General features: G+C 43.4%; 1 protein-coding gene across 1 annotated transcript in view; it reads left to right on the top strand.

The window, feature by feature from the left end:
- The window catches only part of LOC137274279 (uncharacterized), a 55,624-nt gene extending 39,272 nt beyond the window's left edge, over positions 1-16,352 (top strand). The window contains exons 7-16 of the mRNA XM_067807400.1: positions 1,272-1,436; positions 1,773-1,858; positions 3,009-3,109; positions 5,312-5,382; positions 6,417-6,524; positions 7,156-7,226; positions 8,624-8,744; positions 9,994-10,158; positions 10,478-10,571; positions 10,944-16,352. Of these exons, the coding sequence (XP_067663501.1) occupies positions 1,272-1,436; positions 1,773-1,858; positions 3,009-3,109; positions 5,312-5,382; positions 6,417-6,524; positions 7,156-7,226; positions 8,624-8,744; positions 9,994-10,158; positions 10,478-10,571; positions 10,944-14,959 (4,998 nt within the window). The 3' untranslated portion in view covers positions 14,960-16,352. The remainder of the gene's footprint in view (positions 1-1,271; positions 1,437-1,772; positions 1,859-3,008; positions 3,110-5,311; positions 5,383-6,416; positions 6,525-7,155; positions 7,227-8,623; positions 8,745-9,993; positions 10,159-10,477; positions 10,572-10,943) is intronic.
- The last annotated feature ends 3,698 nt before the right edge of the window (positions 16,353-20,050 follow it).

Genomic DNA, 20,050 nt, shown 5'->3' with positions numbered 1-20,050 from the left:
TCTACCATACATATTGTTCCAGCAACTGACGTTCTTTCCACTTCCATCCCTGTTCAAATTACAGCGTCAACCGTCTCCATGTTTACGGCCAGTTTAACGAGATTCCTAACATCAAGTCGTCCTCTAGCTGACAGCATTGAAGATGTGCATGTTAGGATAGATCACTAAGTTTGTTTTCATGTTTGATATTAACCTACCGACCGTCTATCCCAACTGATGTTCCACAGACACGTAAATCTGATGGCTGTGGCGAGATGGCACGTCGAGCAGACAGCGCGTGTGGGGTCTGAGAAAGACGTAGAACCATCAGGGTGGCGTGGAAAAATATGCATGGGGTTACCAACATTACCCGCTCGTCAACCTCCATTGTCTGCATGCATAGGCATCAGCTTAAATGTCGTCTGCTCTACCCTTCCAATGTTAGAGATGAGCCTCGGAACCGCGCATGCGTAACGTGGAAGAAGGTCGCTGCTTAGATACTTTCAAGTCATTTAGCCCGTCAATTCTGACCCAGAAAACCAGTGTCTTTCTCATCATAGACAAAAGACTCCTCCGTCGGCGCAGCGACGGGTAGAGTATCACTGATCTCCACTGATAAATGATAATCGAGAATGGAAATATGACTAGGCATTTTTGTCAATATATCAGTGTAAAAAAACTCGTAGATCGGACCAACTTTGAGGTTTACGTAACGATTTTTGAGCTTCGCCTCACACAATTGCGTGTCTGCCTTGTCGTGCCGCCACTGATCCATTGACACACTGGGGTAGTGAGGAACAGATTTGGTGATAATGCGTTTGACACAGGCCCCCGGGTGTGTGAGTCAACGCTACTGTCGGGTGTGTAGCCTTGATCTAATCAATATACCTTCACGTATTAAACAGGCGATCAAAACGTTGATGCGTGTTAATATATACCTGGGGTAGTGGATAGTGGTAGTGGATAATATGTCAATGAGTAGCGGTTTAATGTTAAATGTTGCGACAAATGTACATTTTACCCAGTCTGAATGAATTACTGAGTAGGTGTACAAACACATCCTGTTTGTTTGACGAGTTTGAAGTGGATTCAAACATTACCAGATATTTTATGTTAAATGTCCTATGTCTACATTCTCATCCCACCCTGATCAAATACAAAGTGGACAAATGTTGACTACTGATTCATTGTCGTTTTAATAAGCCTTCCCTTTCAAGTTGAACTTTTAAACGTCAATGGTTAGTAAACATTTTGAATGTGTTCCTTGGTAACCTTGACCTTTCTATATCCAGATCAACCTTCTGGACGGCAAACGAAGTCTCAACGTCAACATTTTCTTGAAGCAATTCAAGATGCCGAACGAAGAGATAGTTCGTCTGTTGAGAGAAGGTAGCAGTGCTAAGTTCGGAGCTGAAAAGTTGAAGGGTCTGCAGAAGATTCTCCCGCCGGTTGATGAGGTACTGCAACTCTGAAAGTGTCCCCACCCTCTCTGTAGCTTCGCTTGCCTTTCATTCCAAGCAACACTCACCACTCTCTCTCTCCCTCTCTCTCTCTCGCTCTCTCCATTCTGTCTTCTTCCTCTCCCTCCCTGTGTCTGATCCACACCCTCCTTATGTCTGATCCACACTACGTTCTGTATCCCTGCCTTTACTCCGCACGTCATTTCCTCTCTCATGTGGGTCTGACCACCTTGGCATCAAATGGTTCATTCAGTAGCTTACTCACATATATGAGGTCCATCAAATTCTTTATCTGTGTTTACACATTAATAGCACCACGTGTTCTCTTTCCAGATTGAAGTCTTCCGAAGTTTCGATGGCGACAAGGAAAAGCTAGGGAATGCTGAAAAGTTCTTCGTCTGCCTTCTCGGCTTGCCAAAGTAAGTTGAACATGATAGATACACTGAAGAGCATCCATCATTTGAATACATATTGTGTTCTGAGGCTACATCAAGTCTGTGGCACGCTCCTTTTGCTTTATAAAGTGAACATTCTGGTCGCTAATGCGTTCACAATACCCTTCAGTAGATTGATATAACCTTGGTGCAAGGCGAGATTTCATAGTCAATCAAATCTTAACCTGAAGCGGAACAATCTTGGAAATTGTCCATCTTCCGTTTATTCGAACATGACCCGTCTGGATAAACGGGGCTAAATTGTATCTTCCATTCAACTGATTCCAAGTATGAGAACTTTCTGCAGCTTGGGATAGCCATGTATACTGCTGCGATTGGAAAGATTTATTAACAACAACTAACCCTTCAGACATTGTTTAGTACTATACGGTAAATAATAGCTGCTGCTATAGCGTTTTGATGGGATGTTTATGATCTTGACGCCAACGTGTTAAGGGAGCACCCGGATAGGACATCGTGATCTTACATCCCCCAAAGTCGGGTAATAAATCCTATGCCCCCGCACCCCCTCAGGCAGCCGAGGGGAGAGACACATGGACTATGAGACGGTGGGGTCATGCGACCGGACGAGAAGACCCTTTCATCTTTTTTATATGTTGTAATAATGGTTCGGTTACTGTCTATTCATCCTGAGCTGGCTGTACCACTTGCCTTGTCCTGCGTACTTGAAGTGATGTTCATAGAAATATAATTATGTTGGTAGTTGCAGGGGCCATATATATGTACCTCCTTGGAGTTGTATTTAGGTCAGGTGTACGTGGTATTCATCAGTTCATGGGGCAAGCTCGACAAGCCAATTTATTTTGATTGACAGAATCTTTTCTTTTTTCCGCATTACGGTGAAGCTAATTGAAATAACACGAAATGTATTAGAAAGTGAACTGGACATTAATGTACCTTCTTAACGTGTCATTTATGTGTGTGCCTGTAGGCGAATGTTTTTGCCAAACTCTTCATTGTCATCTGGACGATGTTTAGAGTCGTTTTACGACGGTTTACACACAATGAGATTCAGAAAATTGGTAGAAAAACTGCCATATATATTTTGTCCTGCATGTGCATGTCCCTTACATGGAATCCAATGTTTGGAATGATGTCTGTCGTTGTCTTGCAGCTACAAGCTCCGCATAGACGGAATGCTGATCAAGGAAGAGTTCCACGCCAACATGGAATGGATAGGCCCTTCGGTAGAAGCCATCATCGCGGCTGCTAAAGGTAAGAACTGTGGGCTATTGATGGTCGTTGTTGGTATCAGTTATATCATGTGACGACGACGATAATAATGTTGATGATGGTGATGATGACGATGACAACCATATCATCCCCACAGTCATCAGATTATATTTGTTTGTCTTCCTTCCGACATAACAACAGTGTCGAGCAAAAGAAAGTATGCATTTAACTAGATCGAAATCAGTTGCTGAAACAAAGTGCACAAGTCCAAAAGACAACTATCACAGCTTGATGAGTACAACGCCATTGAATGTAACCATTTTGGAATTACGTGGGTGTAAAGTTTCTTTTGACCGTCAGTTTATTGTTAGGATATGAATATTACCATTAAAAACAGTCACAACTCTTGACCATCATTAACTTCTGTTTGGAAATTCGCTTTCACTGTTTGAATTTAATGTGGCTGTGAGAATATAGCAAATAATTGTATCAGCTGAACTAAATACATCTGTTCTGATATCCAAAGAATGCGGTGAACAGTACACTCTGTTTGCCTCCATGCAAACCTTCCTGTAATTGTACGAGCTGTGAAATGTGTTGTTTACCTCTTGTGAATAGTGCTGGTCATCCCATACCTATTACCTCCCGTGCTGTGATTCTTACCTCCCCATTCCAATCCCGCCCCACTACACAATTCAGTTCTGTTCGTGATGTTCTTTTAACAAATATGTCCTGTCGGTCGTAACTCTACCTTGAAATCTGTCTCGCGAACGGCCATGGCCAGTCATGATATGTATATAGATCGGTGCCCCCTGCTATGATATTGTAATTGGTGGGGAGGATTTGTGTAAGTGGTTTTGAAACCTGACCAGGGGTGTCTGTTCTATGCGGTCAACATCACTGGACTCAGCCTCGGGTCTGGCCGTCATGCACGGACACTTTAACAGTTCATTAAATCCCCACCCCACGTCCGCGGTGTTTGTGTTCCCGTTACGCCATGGCCAGCGTTATATAACGACAACATGTTCCCCTACCGCACGCGTATGTATTATACATATCAATATTATGAAGAGTTCAGTGTCTGGTAAGATAAACAGTGATTGTTTTGACAAGTTGATGCATCCCTGTGTTTCAATCTCACCCCACCCCCTCCTCCCCCATTATCTCTTACCCTCGCATTCTTGCTCCACCATGTGCGAAACACATATGTCTGAGAAATCATCTCCGTGACCTCTGCCCCACCTCCAACAACATCCTACCCACCCATCCCAGTCACCTCCAGATTACCGAGATCTTTCGAATGATCACTTTTGAAAGAAGGTCGCTGATTGCACTACTAAATCTGATTGCCTCCAATCACGAGTCTTGAACACTTGCACCATGAAAGGGTCGTATTAGAACAGAGGTTACGTTGGAAGATGTGCCAAGTAACCACTGTGGGATGAGAATGCTCCACTGTGTGCGGAATGCCAACTCTATATCATCGCCATCAATCCATAACTGCAGCCACAACACCAACTATTCTCCCCACCCATCTCTGTTTCCTCAATCCCTGATCTCATTTCGGCCTCACCCCCACCCCACCCCCCTAGTCTATGACTCCCATACCCCCTTCCCAACCCTCATCTATGAAGTCCCATCTCTTCATTACGTACCCAGATCACATTACATGATCAAACATCATGGCCCTTGTCATCGGAAGTGTTCAACAATCGATTACATAAACATACCACATGCTTACCTAAGTACCTATAGTGGAGCATTACACTCCACTGGACAAATCCGGACCTAATGATATGATTACAGGGTTTAGCTGAAGAGAATGTTGCCAGGACGCATTATGAAGACTCATGCAATTTTCTGCAAAGTTAGACAGGTGATTAAGTGATTGTAGTGGTTGTTGTATAAACAACGCTAAGACCACGTGTACAGAGACTACGAACAAGTTTCACCCTCTATTAAGAGTTGTATTACAGCATGCACCGAAGGACCGTAGGCTTCAGAGAGTGTCCTCAGCGATGTGAAAAGATTACTTTCAACACGAATTTTCTGCTATTTACATGTGTATGTACGAGAGTCGTGTTTTGGCGCTATATATTAGGGTTTATCGCATGGTGATCAGGTCACTGATTGTCATGCTGTTTAGTGAAACAAGACGTGCGCCCAGATATTGTTAATGTCAATAGAGTATATAAACGCACATTAGAATGAATTAAGCTAATCACTTTTCTTTGTATATTTCAGAGATCAAAGAGAGCCGCTCCCTCCGTGAGCTGATTTACCTGGTGTTGATTGCTGGAAATTACTTGAACGCGGTAAGTCGACCGCCGTAACCGACTTGTCATTCTAGCGTTTACTAAACCCGCTTTATGTGGGCTGCACAGCTTTGTTCATGGAAAGTTAACAAACTAACTAACAAAGAGACACGACCTTTAGTTAGATTTGTAAACAAAGAGGTTAATTTCTCACAAGCAGTACCGCGCTGCAACACTCTCTCACACGAGCTGTCCAGGAATGACGTCATGTGTAATCATTGTTGCGGAAGCTGTTGCTCAAGTTCTAAACACATTGAAACCTCGGTAGTCCAGACTCTTTGTGTCCGGATACCACCTTTCTCACAGACTGTCACGTCGTGTGTCGTTGTTGATACCCGTGAAGTTCCGGGTTAGAACTGATCTTCAGTAACACACGCTTGTCGTAAAAGGCGATTAACGGAATCGGGTGGTCAGATTTGGTTGACACTCATCACCGTATCCCAGTCATGTACATGGATGTTCCTGCTGTTGATCGCTGGATTGTCTGGTCCAGACTCGATTATTTACAGATCGCCTCAATATAGCCTGAATATTGTTGCATAAAATTCACTCACTCAGTCATCGATGTTGCTGTAATGTTTAGTTGGAAATACAGTGAAACCTTATGAATCCGTATAATCAACAAACGTTTCCATCTGGTATTGTTAGGGATCTGTTTAGAGATACAGATTTGATAGTCCGGGTGTTTTGTAGTCTGGACGTTTACCCCAGAACGGTAGAGTCCAGATTAAGGAGATTTCACTGTACATCACCAAACGCTAATTCACAATGACTGTGCAGAAAGCGGAATTATCTTACCCCTAAACTATTCTGACAATGCCATTATCCCTATTATCATCACCACCATACAAAAAGCATATTACGTATTCAAGGATAGATAGACATGTAATCATCCTGATCCGGTTATATAATTATAATAAAAAGGGAAGATTCGTTTCATTAAGACAGGATTATGGTTCGCTGAGTAATACATGTTAGAGACGACTTGAAGTTAATGGGATTTTTTTTAATTGCACATAATTATCTCATTGCAGGGTAATCATGCGGGGAACGCTGCCGGGTTTAAGCTGTCGTCACTGCTTAAGCTCACAGAGATCAGAGCCAACAAGCCTCGAATGAACTTGCTGCATTATGTTGCACAGGTGAGCACAAACGTGGTTGCATTCATTGCACAGTTGAGACAGTAGGGTAGTGAGTGAGTTTAGTTTTACGCCGCTTTTAGCAATATTCCAGCAATATCAAGGCGGGGGACACCAGAAAATGGGCTTCACACATTGTACACCCATGTGGGGAATCGGACGCGGGTCTTCGGCGTGACGAGCGAACGCTTTAACCACTAGGCTACCCCACCGCCCTACAGTAGCGTAGACTTGTGGTAGCATTTGATCGTCAGGCTGAAGACCCGGTTTCAGCTGCCTACAGGGATACAACGTGTGAAGCCCATTTCTAGTGCCCCCGCTGTGATATTGCTGGAATATTGCTAAAAGAGGCGTAGAATTATTATCATTCGACATTTCAGTAAGTTATTGGTGACATAGATAAGTGGACCACGCACATCACTGGAAACAGTAAAACTATGTGTAATTGGTGTGTAATGTATGACACATTGAGGACGTTGTGACAGTTTAACAGACATGGAACGGTAGCACATCACACATGAATAAATGTCAGTGGACACCTGGTGTGTACGCAAGGGCTACTAGTGCAGCAAAGTACCATGATGTAATACATATGTGGCCAGTTTTCATTTGGACTTAATCATCTCGTTTCCAGGAAGCAGAACAAAAGAACCCAAAGCTTCTGAACTTCCCCGAGGAGATGACGTTCCTGAAGGATGCTTCCAAGTAAGTTTCTGTTTTTGTAATTTTGCTAAAATAAAGCATGAATGTTCTGTAACATTAGGTGTTTTCTGTGCTGTGTCAACGTGCAGTTTCCTCTCCCTCAACGATGATACAAGGACTTTGTCAGAAGCTGAACGCTACATTTTGTTGTCAATAAAGTTCTCGACTTCAGGGCATCTTTTACAAAGCGACCTTAGTGTACGGGCTTTCCTAAGTCTGTGTTAACGCTTTTAGGTACGACAGACGTGAGATTACTTTGTAATATGTATGCTGATCAAGAGCATATGAGGCAATCCAAAGATTTTTCTAAGACCCAAGCACCCCAATGCACTGTTATATGAGGTTTGTGATCACAATCACGTATGAAATACATGAATGCATATGTTCACGTGCTGACTGTGTGTTAGAGCGCAGGAAAGTGCAGTTGTTATGAAATAACGGCAAGAGTAAACATGGCGAGGTGTGATATCCTCTTTGATCCCGTTTACGTCTTGTAGAACACAATACCTCTGATATGTCATTGTGAACCTGATCAGACACACCGGAGACACACTAGCGGCCATGTATGCAGTTTACTGGAATGTTGTGATGTCGTCGCTCACTCCGTCACGTCGTCATGGCATTCCTACACTCATCGACATCGGGGGTAGCGTTAGGGCGGGGCAGGGGGGAACTGGCTGTCACACGTAGGTCTGATGTTATGACCTGACGCCGAGGCAACATGGGGGCAACACCGTGACATGATCTGACCCACAGTATCAGCAGTACATGCACAGAGTGCAGTCAGGTCCCGTTATACGCTTGATGTTATTCATTCCGATAGTGCAGACAGCGAATCCATTAACATACACAAAACCACGCACTTCAAGTCCATATTAAGTACTCGCAGTATATGACCTTTAAGTCATGTCGTTGTTTGGAAGCAGACTGCATTCCTCTACGGACTTATTTGTTAAAGAGGTTTTCAACATCGCATGTATGTTATCCTCTCTTGGTAGTCACGACTACTGCACTTACAAAGAGGTGTCAGTGTCGAACGAGTGATTAGGTAGCATAGTTCTGGGTGTGTTCACGACAAGGAATATTACCCATTGTCCATTGCTGGCGCCCCTCTCATGCTGTGATGGTGTAATTAACTTTGGTCCTCCAACATCACATCCGGGATCGTTCTTAGGTGGTACGACTTGTGAACCTTCATGTGCGCTCTTGCTTTAACATAACGTCGTGGCTGAACTGAAATAACGTCCAAACTGCGTTGAAACCACATCACTCATACGATAGTGTTAAAGTGTCTTCGCTAGAACTGTTTTGGGTTATAATCGTGTAGACAGGAGACATGGTAGTCTGACACGTTGACGTCGTGGTAGTTGCAATAATGACGTCTCCTTTCTCTCTTCCAGTACTGCCATGGACGGTCTAATGTCCGACATCAAGAGCATCACCACCAAGGTCAAGGACATATCAGACCAGATTAGCAAGACTGGCGATGACTTCAAATCCCAGATGGCGTCTTTCCTAATGGTGGGTACATCTGTGTTTCTTTCTCACATAAACATACGAACATCTAACCCAAATTAACCCAATTACCCCGACATGGAGTCGTCATAATTGCACAGGAATCCATTCACTATTGCTTAAGTGCAGAGGTGGTGGTGGGTTGGATCGTAATACCTGAAACCCCAGATCAATAGGATGGTGGGGTAGAATAGTACTTAAAGCATTCACTCGCCACTGAAACGACCAAGGTTCAATTACCTCACAGGCACAATATATCATCCCATCCCGCCTCGTGTTCATGACGGGATCACTAAACGCAGCCTAAACTTTACCCTCCACAGATTAAAGAAATGTTTCCTCGCTTCTTCAAAACATATTAATAATACTTCTCATATGTATCCCGACCTTTTAGCCTCATGGCCTACGAAGCCTCTAATTTGGAGGCTTCCCGTGTCAATCTGCTACAGTCCTCCTCCCATGCTTATGTTGGTGCTTGGTGTGTTCCTGTACGTTATAACACGGGTGTGTTTACCTAAGCCAGGGGCGAGATATGTGATACACAGCAATAACGCCCGACCGGTTATGGGATACAGTTATGTCATTAGATACCGTGAGAAAAAGAGAGACTATTTTGACGTTTTGGCCGCCACTCACAGAATTCACTTACTTTTAATTGTTTAGATCGGGGATTCCGAGTAAACCTTGGCGTTTGATATGTGACAGTTTGGGAAAACAGTCGTGACCATATATGTTTGAGTCAATGTTGGATCGCTGTAAATACCCACATTCTTACCGAATGAGTTATGTTTGCACATATTTATGGTTGAGATATTTTGGGCAGGTATTGCCACCTATAATTGTTCTACTAGCCAGCATTGATATTTCCTAGCTTTTTGGTGGAATGATCTACAGCATCATGGAATAACGTATTTAACATATTACAATAATTGTCGAAACTGCTATAAAACCTACCACCCGTATCATGAACAGTCATTGATACGTAAGAACTGTGTGAACAGTTTCCTACGATTTGAAACGAAAACAAAGACTTACTGAAGTAGATTTCAATGAGTACATTTTGTACAACCAGTCACAATAGAAGGAAATAAATATATTTTACCTGCATTTATTGAAGTTACTAGTACTTAGCCTTGAGCACGTACCAGCAGCATGGATATGTGCGCAATTTAAATATCATATAGTACTCATCCTAGAATCTTTCAGAGTTTTGTAATCTTATCCCAGAAACTAGTCATTTGTTGACGTATTCCAGGAAGCCAACGAGGAGGTGCTAGAACTGCAGGAAGACTTGAAGGACATAGACGCTCTCCGTCTGGAGTTGGCTGACTTCTTCTGTGAAGAACCATCAAGCTTCAAACTTGAAGACAGCTTTAAGACACTGCAGATATTTATGGACAGATTCAAGAAGGCGATAGAGGTGAGGGACATGGACCTGAGCGAATATTCATAGTGACCGTTTTGCTTTTCACTGTAACGTGTAGCAACTTGGATGATGTTCCCTTATGGCATAATGTAGTGCTTGGAATACTGAACCATTCATTTGTATGGATCAGCACTTATATAGTATTGCAAACTGTTTTTGGTTTGGAAGGGGTAATATGAAGAAAAAAGTCTTAAGATAATATACATATGTATTTGATAATAACATCAATTTAAATCTTCCAGTACGTATAAAAGTTCATTCAAATCATACTGCGATAAGTGTCACATGTCTGACGTTTTGTGACTGTTTACAGGAGAACAAATCTCGACGTATTCAGGAGGAGAAGGCTGAAGCCAAGAGAAGGCAGAAGGAGTCGGAGAACTCCAAGAAACTGGCTGAAAAACAAGGTCAGTAGTGCTCATTTATGTTTACGCAAGGTATATTTAGATTTACAGTTATGTAACATTTCACTGAACAGTAGCGCAAAAGAAAGTAAAATCCCATGTTGCATGCTGGCTATAAATGAAACAAGAAATGGAGATTCGACTGTAATGTAGGTATTGGAAATGGGGGCACAGTTGCGTGATCTTAAGACTGCAGTCTGCGTCTGTTTCAGCCAGTAAAGTTTGCATTTTTGAAAACAGAAGTTGTAAGATGTATTCTTTGCTCCAAAGTAGTTCTAACGACCATTCCGAAACTATTTTTATATGATCAGACCTTTTCCGTGTGTTTGGATGAAACTATATAATGCCAGTCTAAACACCCTTGTTCTCTTGCAGCTGAAGGTTTGAAGGAACCAGGAGATATGTCGATGGACCGAAGTTCCCCAACTAGTCCTGAGAACGGTTCCATCGTGGACATGCTGTTGGCGGATGTGAGATCCGGGGTGACGAACAAGAAGTACAATGATGGAAGCTTCAGTGTGAAAAAAGTTCAAAAGGTCAACCTGGAACTTGCCAGTGGCCTCATCAGTGGGATGGGTGAAGCTGCTCCAGCTGCTGACACTCCTTTTGTTCGGAACGGAGCTGGAAGGAGAAGCACGAGAAGAAGCATGAGGAAGTCTGAGAAGCTGGAGGACAAAAGTCTGGACACGACAGACACTGAGAGCACATGTAGTAGCCTTGAGGATGCCATGCCAGACATCCAGAAAACTAGATCCAGAAAGAGCTATGCTACTGAGGATGACGCCTCCCTTATAGAATTCTTGAATGATAATGTTGGCGAGGACAAGAAAGGACCAGATCTTGCGTTTGATCGGTATGGTAGCTTGAGGCGGAAGAGGAAGGACAGAAAGGGATTGTTGGACATAATAGACAGGGAAAGAGCCCCTTCTCCTCGCGTAACAGATCAACAGAGTCGTACTTCACCAGATCCTAGTTCAGCAAAGGAACTGAAGGTTACATCCACTGATCGCCCTTCTTCTGAGTCATTAGCAGATGATGCTCCAGTGCGTCCATTTAGAAGGACTCGCAGCATGTATGACAAGACGACATCAAGGCGTTATAACAGTGACAGTGACAGTGTAGTGTCTACTCCTTCAGGGAAAGCTGACGATGATACTGAAGATGATGTCCTAGAGAGAGTTAAACGGAAATTGTATCAAAAAGGTAGAAGTGACAGTCCCGATGTCACTAAGACGCCTCCCCTATCAGAGGATGTTGAAAAAAGAGGGAGGAAGCTCCCAGATACTCCCAAGAAGCTTGACATTCCTTTAAATTCAGGACCCGAGTCTCCCAAGCCAAATAATAGGTGGCGGGTAAATATTTCTGGTGCAGAATCGCCTCGACCTCTTGAAACCATTGATGAAAAATCCAAACTTGTGACTCCTGTGATTAGTGTGGGTAATGATACCAGCATGAACGGAGATACTAGATCAGACATAACAGGTATTGAAAATGATAATAATAACAGTGACTCAAATGAGAAACTAGTTAAAACCCGGGAAAGACTTTTTAAGCGTTTCCAGAGCAGTTTGGATCCTGCTGAATTGGACATATTCCTAAGGTCTATGAAAGATCATGAGAAAAGATCCCGTGATGATTCTGATTTGAATAGTGGGAAACTGTCCATCCGTGCTCAGATCAGTCAGAAAATGGGCACAGATATCGATCATGTTTTGAAGAAGATTGAAGACACTGACCGGGCTATAGATAGTGTTGGTGTTTCTCGCCCAATGCAAAAGAGGCCTGTAAGTGCTGGACCTGAACTTATGTCGAAAGAAACTAGCAGGTCTTCCACTCCCAATTCTGACCTCCTTCTTAAAGCTAAAAGAGAAACAAGAAAGAAACGCGCTCATGTCTCCCTCGATGAAGTCCAGAGTGCTTTAAAGCAGAAGCAGCCTGAACCAGATACAAAGGCACATTCACCAACAGAAGGGCCAGAACCTACCAAGAGTCCTGTTGTTCCCCCAAGACGGAAGTCCATTGGAGAAGCTGATGAAGGCAAGGTGAACCCTGACAGAGAAAAGAATGAGAAGTCTGGGAAACTGACAGGGAAGCAAAAGTTCAATAGAGACCGGTTCGGTTCTAAGAAACCAGAAAATGACTCAGCGAGTAACAGATGCAAGAGTAATGTGGAGAAGGACTCTGTAGATAAAGCCCTCAAGGAGCTAGAGGTTGGCATGAGTAGGTCTAAAAGCTATGATGAATCAGTTGCAAGAAATGCGATGAACCAACAGGATGAGTTCACGATACGGAATAGTGGTAGTGCCCCTGATACCACTGACGAGAAACGTGCAATACTCAGAGGGAGTGCTAGTCGCCTGTCCATGGATCCTCGTCGGCATGGTGTGTACGTTCCCAGCGATGACAGTGACAATGAAATGATGAAAATACCGGAACGACGTCCTTCATCCGCAAAGAGTGACAGCCCCAAAAGTCAGAGTCGTCTCTCCATCAAGTCAACCAACACCTCCACTGAAACTCTGCAAGCTGATAACCTGAGTGATGGTGACTCCTCCCCAGAACAAAGGAGGAGAAGTGTTGGCATGGAAGAGAAGACTCAACGAGTATCCCCAATTTGTCAAAATAACAACGAAGCAGATTACTCGAGTGTAGACCAGTCTGTAACTCGTCATAACATTAGGAATCGCCAGTTCGAGCCGGATGATGAAAGTCCATTAACAGCCATGGCCAAATGGCGCCAGAAAAGAAGCGATAAGAGAAGGATCAGTGGTTATGATAATATCACTGACCATGACGGACACTTGATGCCTCATAACCGTTTACATCATGAGCAGGACCAGGATCTCAAGAGCGAAGTTGGTTCAAGAAGCAGCTATGCCAGTAGTTACGCCAGTAGCAATGAGCGTGATGAAGGATTTGAAAGCATGTCAGGAACTGTCTCACAGAGAACGTCTCTCAGTAGCAACGTAGACTCCGAATTCCTAAGCACACCAATTCTCTCAAGGAAAGCCGACACGCACAGATACAGGACAGCTAACAACGACCTAATAGCAAATGTAGCCCTGCCTGAAGAAGATAGTCGCAAGCAGAGAACGGAGAGCTGGACAGCGTCCGTCATGGCCAGCAGTCAAGGACAGAACAGCAAGAACTCCTCTCTAGATTCATCAGTTGAGTATTCAGCAACATCCCCAGATAGTGGTCATGGCACTTCAAAGGAAGAAGTTTGGAGTGAAAAGGAGTCTGAAATGAACAGTAATACGACACCGATCAAATCAGCGAAAAGAGCAAATTCACCAAAGACTTCCAGACCGTCTACGCCTAAAGATACGCCTAAAACCCAAACAAAAGCAAAGACGGGTCGCTCAATTCCTGGTTTTATGAAAGGTACAGCTAGCGCCTCAGCAAGAGTTAGGGCCGACTCCACCGGCACCGATAATGGCAGGGCTTCACCATCACCTAGCACTCTGAGTCGCAATATCTCAGCGCGGGCATCCATGCGAGCGGAAGCTGCTACACGGACATCTGCTTCCACGTCCTTCACAAGAAATACAGCAGCAAGGACTTCCATCCGTGGTACAAAGTCTCGTCTCTCCACCGGCTCCCCAGGTACAAATCTGAACAAGTCTAAGGTGGGCGGTTCCAACACAAGCTTGTCTTCATCGACATCTGCGTCCAGCTCCCCGACAAAGACCAGGCTCAACAACACACTGTCTCCATCCTCACGACCCACAACCCCAGCAGGTAGCTCCAGGCCTACTACACCGTCCACTCTCAACAGGACCCAGTCCATGAGGGTGACGTCTTCCAAAAGGAGTTCATTATTGGGATCAACTTCAGCTGAAAACAAGAGAAGCTCAACTCCCGTGTCGTCTGATGGAAAGAAGAAACCCTCTTTCATGTCCCCTACTGCTTCATCTAAGGCACAAATGAACACAGACTCTTCATCACCTTCCGCTCCTCCCAGGACCAAACGACAAGCCCCACCACCCCCATCAGCAGCACGGGCCATGTCCCCAGCAACAACGTCATCCCTCACTCGGACCTCTAGTCTGAGGCTCCCGTCATCCAGATCGTCCACGCCTAAGCCTTCGCACGCAGAAACTCCGGTGACAGATCGGGAGAAGACTCAGTCAGAGAAGAAAGGAAGACCTTTCCTCAACAAAATCGGAGGTGTGAAAAAGTCTGAATCTCCAGACAAAAGTACCATGAACAATTCACTTTCGACTGTGACTGAAAATGATTCGGAAGGAAATTCTGTGGACAAATCCCCGTCCTTCTTAAAACGAATTGGACTCAATAAACAAAAGGAGCGCCTCTCCATGAGAGGAACCACCTCCACAAAAACAGATTCTCCAGAAAAGGCATCTGTACGAAAGAAGGCCGTGAAATAAGGCTTTAATAATGACTTAGAGACTTCCCTCACGTCAGATCCTGGCGCATATTATTTATGTGATAACTGCGGCTGTGTACATGAGTCCACAACTCATAGTCTCTAGAGATTGGGCTGGCCCATTTCCTATTGGTCTCAATGTTTCTCGTGGTCTCACACCATACATGGCAAGGTGGCGAGTCATAGGTGGAGCAAAGTCACGTGATTCTGTGATAAGAGAAGGTGAACCAGTGCATGATGTGCGCGTGACGTTGATGGTCCCAGCTGCGAGTGCAACGGACACAGGCAGAGGGACGAGACAGGACGAGAAGTGGGACGAGAGGTGGGAGGGTGACCTAGCCACCGGTTCCATACCCGGTGCTAATACAAATATATAGTCCTTCACAGAGCTCTACATGTCTCGGCTAATGTATTCGATTAGCTAACTATGTAAATAGTGTACATTGGGTTTACACAAAACTCGACCTGACACAATGCAACGAAATTCTTCCAGCTGATAAAAGCACGTGCCTCTTGCCACGAAAACGACAACGTGCATGACGGATGTTCTAGTAGCGTAGATCTGCGACGATACGACGACGACGACATCCGAAGCTGATAAACGGGTAGCAAACGGAATGCCGCATTTATTTATATCTGATAAACGTTGACAACTACAGTAGACAGAGCGTGTGCTAACCGACGCCGCCTGATGCGAGAGTTATTATTATACAGAAGTTCTAATTACCTCGACTTTAACTCTAATGAATGCATTTGATAGATGAAGGAAATGACTGATGTACTTGATATTAGTGTGATGAGCATGTATCGCCTTTCACCCAGAAATTTACGATGTACGGCTTGGATATTGCAGATACAGAAGTTCACCAACATGCCTTATTATGCTTACAAACGTCAAGTGACGTCTTTCTCAATAGTGCCTTAAAGATACCCCAACAATCTTAGCGTGAGTTTATAAACTCATAAGTCTTTCAAACTGTCATCATATGTCACATATATATACCTATCTATCTAGACCTATGTTATTTAATTTCATACAATGTACAAAAAAGACTATGCATGTTTTGTGCCTGTATTGGTTTATCAGTGAAAAATGTACAGTTTTACTACGACTTGCAATGACGTAAAAGTCACGTGGCAGCACGTCATTGACTATTTTTCTACTGATGAGAACTCCTTGTAACTTGTATATTCCAAAGTGCTGAACACGGAAACACGTCCGACCCGAGTCCGAGTGTTGCGGCGAGTTTATAGTGGTATACTGTAGATATAGGAGACGACTCCCTTATATTCATTGTTTCAATACTAAGCACACATCACCATGTGGTCTTCCACAGCTTGTATCATATGTTGTTATATTTTGTTAATAAACCAATCCCTTCATCTGAAAAAAAGAATATGTTTGTTTTTCGGTATTCATGCGGAATGTTTCAATTTGCCGGAGACAGAAATGAGGTCGTCTGAGGTCGTAGTTCAGTGGACCTAAGGCGCTCACTGATTGGAATATAGATGAGGTCATAATTGAGGTATAATTCAGACCACTCTTGATGGGATCTTGTGAGTGAGTTAATTAAGGTTTACGCCGCTTTTAGCAACATTCCTGTCATATCGTGGTGGGGAACACCAGAAATCGGCTTCACATATTGTGGGGAATCGAACCCGGATCTTCGGTGGGACAAGCGAACGCCTTAACCGCTTGGCTACCCCTAGCGCACCTAGGATCTTGTCATGGAACAGTTCATAAGATCCATTTGACATATTATCAGACGTGTAATTTTTAAAGTCAAAACGGACAGTATCTGTTTGAGAATAATATCTCATAGCCCTAGAACGTGTGTACATCCACATATCACTTAATCCGGTATCCCAACTATCCGGGCAGGTGCTCCCTTAAATGTGTCGTACACACAATGTCTACGATACTCTGTTCACGTCATCTGATAACCGAACATAACGGGATTCTCCAGTATACTGGGACTCAACCGATGTCGAGATAACAACGTTGTTTTCTATGATAACATTAACTCCATGTTACACAACGATTTTAACGCTACGATCACAATTAGCCAAGTGAAAACATGGGCGGTAATAAAGAGGACGCTTGTACAGCTTGGAACATCACCCAGAAATCCTGACCTGATTTGATCACGTGGTTCTGCAACAACAACCTCTGCGACAACAATGATCCTCAAATCTGTAACATTACAGGCTTGCAGCACTATCTGTAAGATGCAAAAATTACTACTGCAGTATAAAAGGTTCATAAACATGGCTGGACAACAGGTAACATGAATCTACAATAAGAGTTTTGATATTTTGTAAAGGGACATTACCAAGACTATATGATCTCATTATTCAGAACGTAGGGGTATATTAGTTCCACACGTCGATAGACAGGGAAGTTCTTCTTGCGTGAAGATTTAGTACAGCTACTTCAAACGCCATAACAAGGTCATTATAAGCTATTACTCTTTTAAACTGCAGGGCTAAACATGATACGCCCATGTTTGGTAGTCACTAGAACAGTGTCCTTCAAGTTGGATCACATTTCTAACTTGTGTAGTATGACAAGTATAACATATGTCATCTCTGGAATGACGCTTTCTAGTAAAGTATAAATTCTAGCAGTTTTTTTTTTTACATTTAGTCCCATCCGGGATTCAAACCCACACCCTCAGAGTCAGACACCTGATCGCCAGCACACGAAGTAGACGCCTAACCCGCCCAGACACTGTGCCAATTCCAAAACAATACTAGAATTTGTATATTACTAAGAAAGTGTAATCCAAATATCTTACATTTCACCACTTTCTAAATTGCATTGTGTACTTTTAAGACAAGTAGGAGCAAGCAATCACGTGATCAAACATAACAGCGTATTGAGAACATGGTCAGCTCATTTCCATTCATTGCTTAACAAGCTCAATTGGTAAATAACAAGTGAGAAAAGATAATGACCCACGTCAAAGATTCATTGTGTCACATTTTATCATCAACAGCATGAGCATCGATCTGCGCAACTGGGATGACATGTGTCAAAGTCAGCGAGTCTGACCACCCGGTTACTGAAGATCAATATTCTAACCCAGATCTTCACTGCAGGGAGAGCTAGACTGTAGGGAAAATAATATGGTTCAGGACTGTGAGAGAAACTATGGACAATCCTGAAACTACCAGCAACCAATGAGCTATTATTGCAAACGCAACTGTAAATAGAAAATACCTTCAATATTTTTTTGGCGTTATGCATTTACAGATGTGCAAGCCGGAAACATATATAGTACCATTAACAACTATATTTAAGTCAACTGTCGGACATCATGCGATATTGTGACTCTGCAGAGACATAGTGACGTCACATCCGGATTAATTACGAGGTGTGATTATCTGCCAGCCGTTGCACAACAGGCCCTTGATAACACCCCGGCAATAAGAGACAAAGAGTTGCCCCAAACTGCGAAGGGTAGTAGGTAGATGTCGTCGGCCGAACTTCACGTCTGCAATCACACAGGAGGGGGAGGAATGTGTCGTCAACGTGGAGAGCTGCACTTCCTCTCGACATCTTCACCTGCATACCTCTCACAGTGGACACTAGATGGCGCTGTGTGTCTAAGGTCTCATGACGTCAAACACAGGCCATCATGTCAGCTGGGTGTCGTTGGCGCAGTGCTAGTTTAACGACAGAGTCACCTAGGCGACTGATGTAACGGGTCTAGTATTATCCAACCTCCTTGTCCACCCTGACCTGTGTGTTTTACCACACCTGCTCGTCAGAGGGAGAGGAACGTGAGGAGTAACGCTCAGAGCCTTCTGTCTCTTGGTCTCGTTACGAGGAGGAGAGTACTGGACTTGACATCTATCAATGGCGTCAGCAACCTGGGTTCCAATCAAAACTGGACGAATCTGTGTGAATAAACTGGAAGTAGGGACATAACTGGGTGACCCACATTCCCTTTACAGGAGTGAGTGAGTTGGGCTATCAAAGGCAAGAATTTGCCCCGCTTGACATTTCGGCATTTTCACCTTACTGCATTTGAGTAAATTCAGGGCCAGAATTGTTGAGAATTGATTCCCTTAACCGATCCGCTTATCACCAGTCGAACATGTGTCAGCGCTGTAGGATTTCACAGCTTTACATAGCTCCAGATAATTTTTCAAGCAATTGGGTATTTACTCCCATGTCTGTTGATGCACTTTTGCACTGTAATTGCACTTTTGGAGAAGTAACTATCATTTTGTATACTCCCACTAGTGAAAAGAATTGAGTACTTTTACAGGGAGTTTCTTATCCTTATTCAGTAATTAGCTCTTCTAAATGTATAATCTAAATATAAGTGCATCTCAAAAGACTATAAGTTTGTCATATCGCCAAACACTTGGCAGCCATTTCTAAATACTCAACTAGGAAGTCATGTGACTGTTACAGTACATCCCGGTCAGTGGATACGGCTAGTATGTGTATATATAGGCATCGCCTACCATTAGCTAATGCTGTTGAAGAGTTTGGGCGCCACGACGAACCCTAGCCAGTCAATCTAGTTAACTGAGTAAAATACGCAAGGTATCATACAGGTATTGGGTTTTGATTCTTATGCGTTTTCTTGTACTCCCAGATTTGTAATTAATTGAGGAAATGAGATTTTGTATTGATTAAAATACCCAAATACGCGCCCTATCTTATATTAACCGGGTTAGATTTTCACGGGTGTTTGGTGCAAGAATAGTTAGGGTGTCCGTATTTGTATGTGTTTCATATGTCAAAACTAACCCGGATGGAAAAAGAAAACGATGTTGTTAACTAGCTTTCTTTAACTTGTTTATTGAATATGAGATTATATGGTAACAGTCTTAATATTATTCTCTTAGAAATGACTTTTCGTATTATGGGGAAAAATCAAGATGACATGTGTCTTTAATAGTGCTGTGCAAAGTCCACAGTACTTTTGTACTTACCTGGGGCATAAATATCAACTTTGGCAGGGAAATTTGAGATAAGAAAACCTTTTTTATTATTTCATATCGCATTAAAAATTCAGGGTGAGCAGTCTAACAGAAACTCCATTGTAAGGTACGTTAACCTTAAGCCCCACCT

Source organism: Haliotis asinina, chromosome 2, assembly GCF_037392515.1.
Source record: "Haliotis asinina isolate JCU_RB_2024 chromosome 2, JCU_Hal_asi_v2, whole genome shotgun sequence".
Classification (NCBI taxonomy): domain Eukaryota; kingdom Metazoa; phylum Mollusca; class Gastropoda; order Lepetellida; family Haliotidae; genus Haliotis; species Haliotis asinina.
Note: the sequence above shows the minus strand (reverse complement) of the source record. Positions and strands in the feature narration are given on the sequence as shown.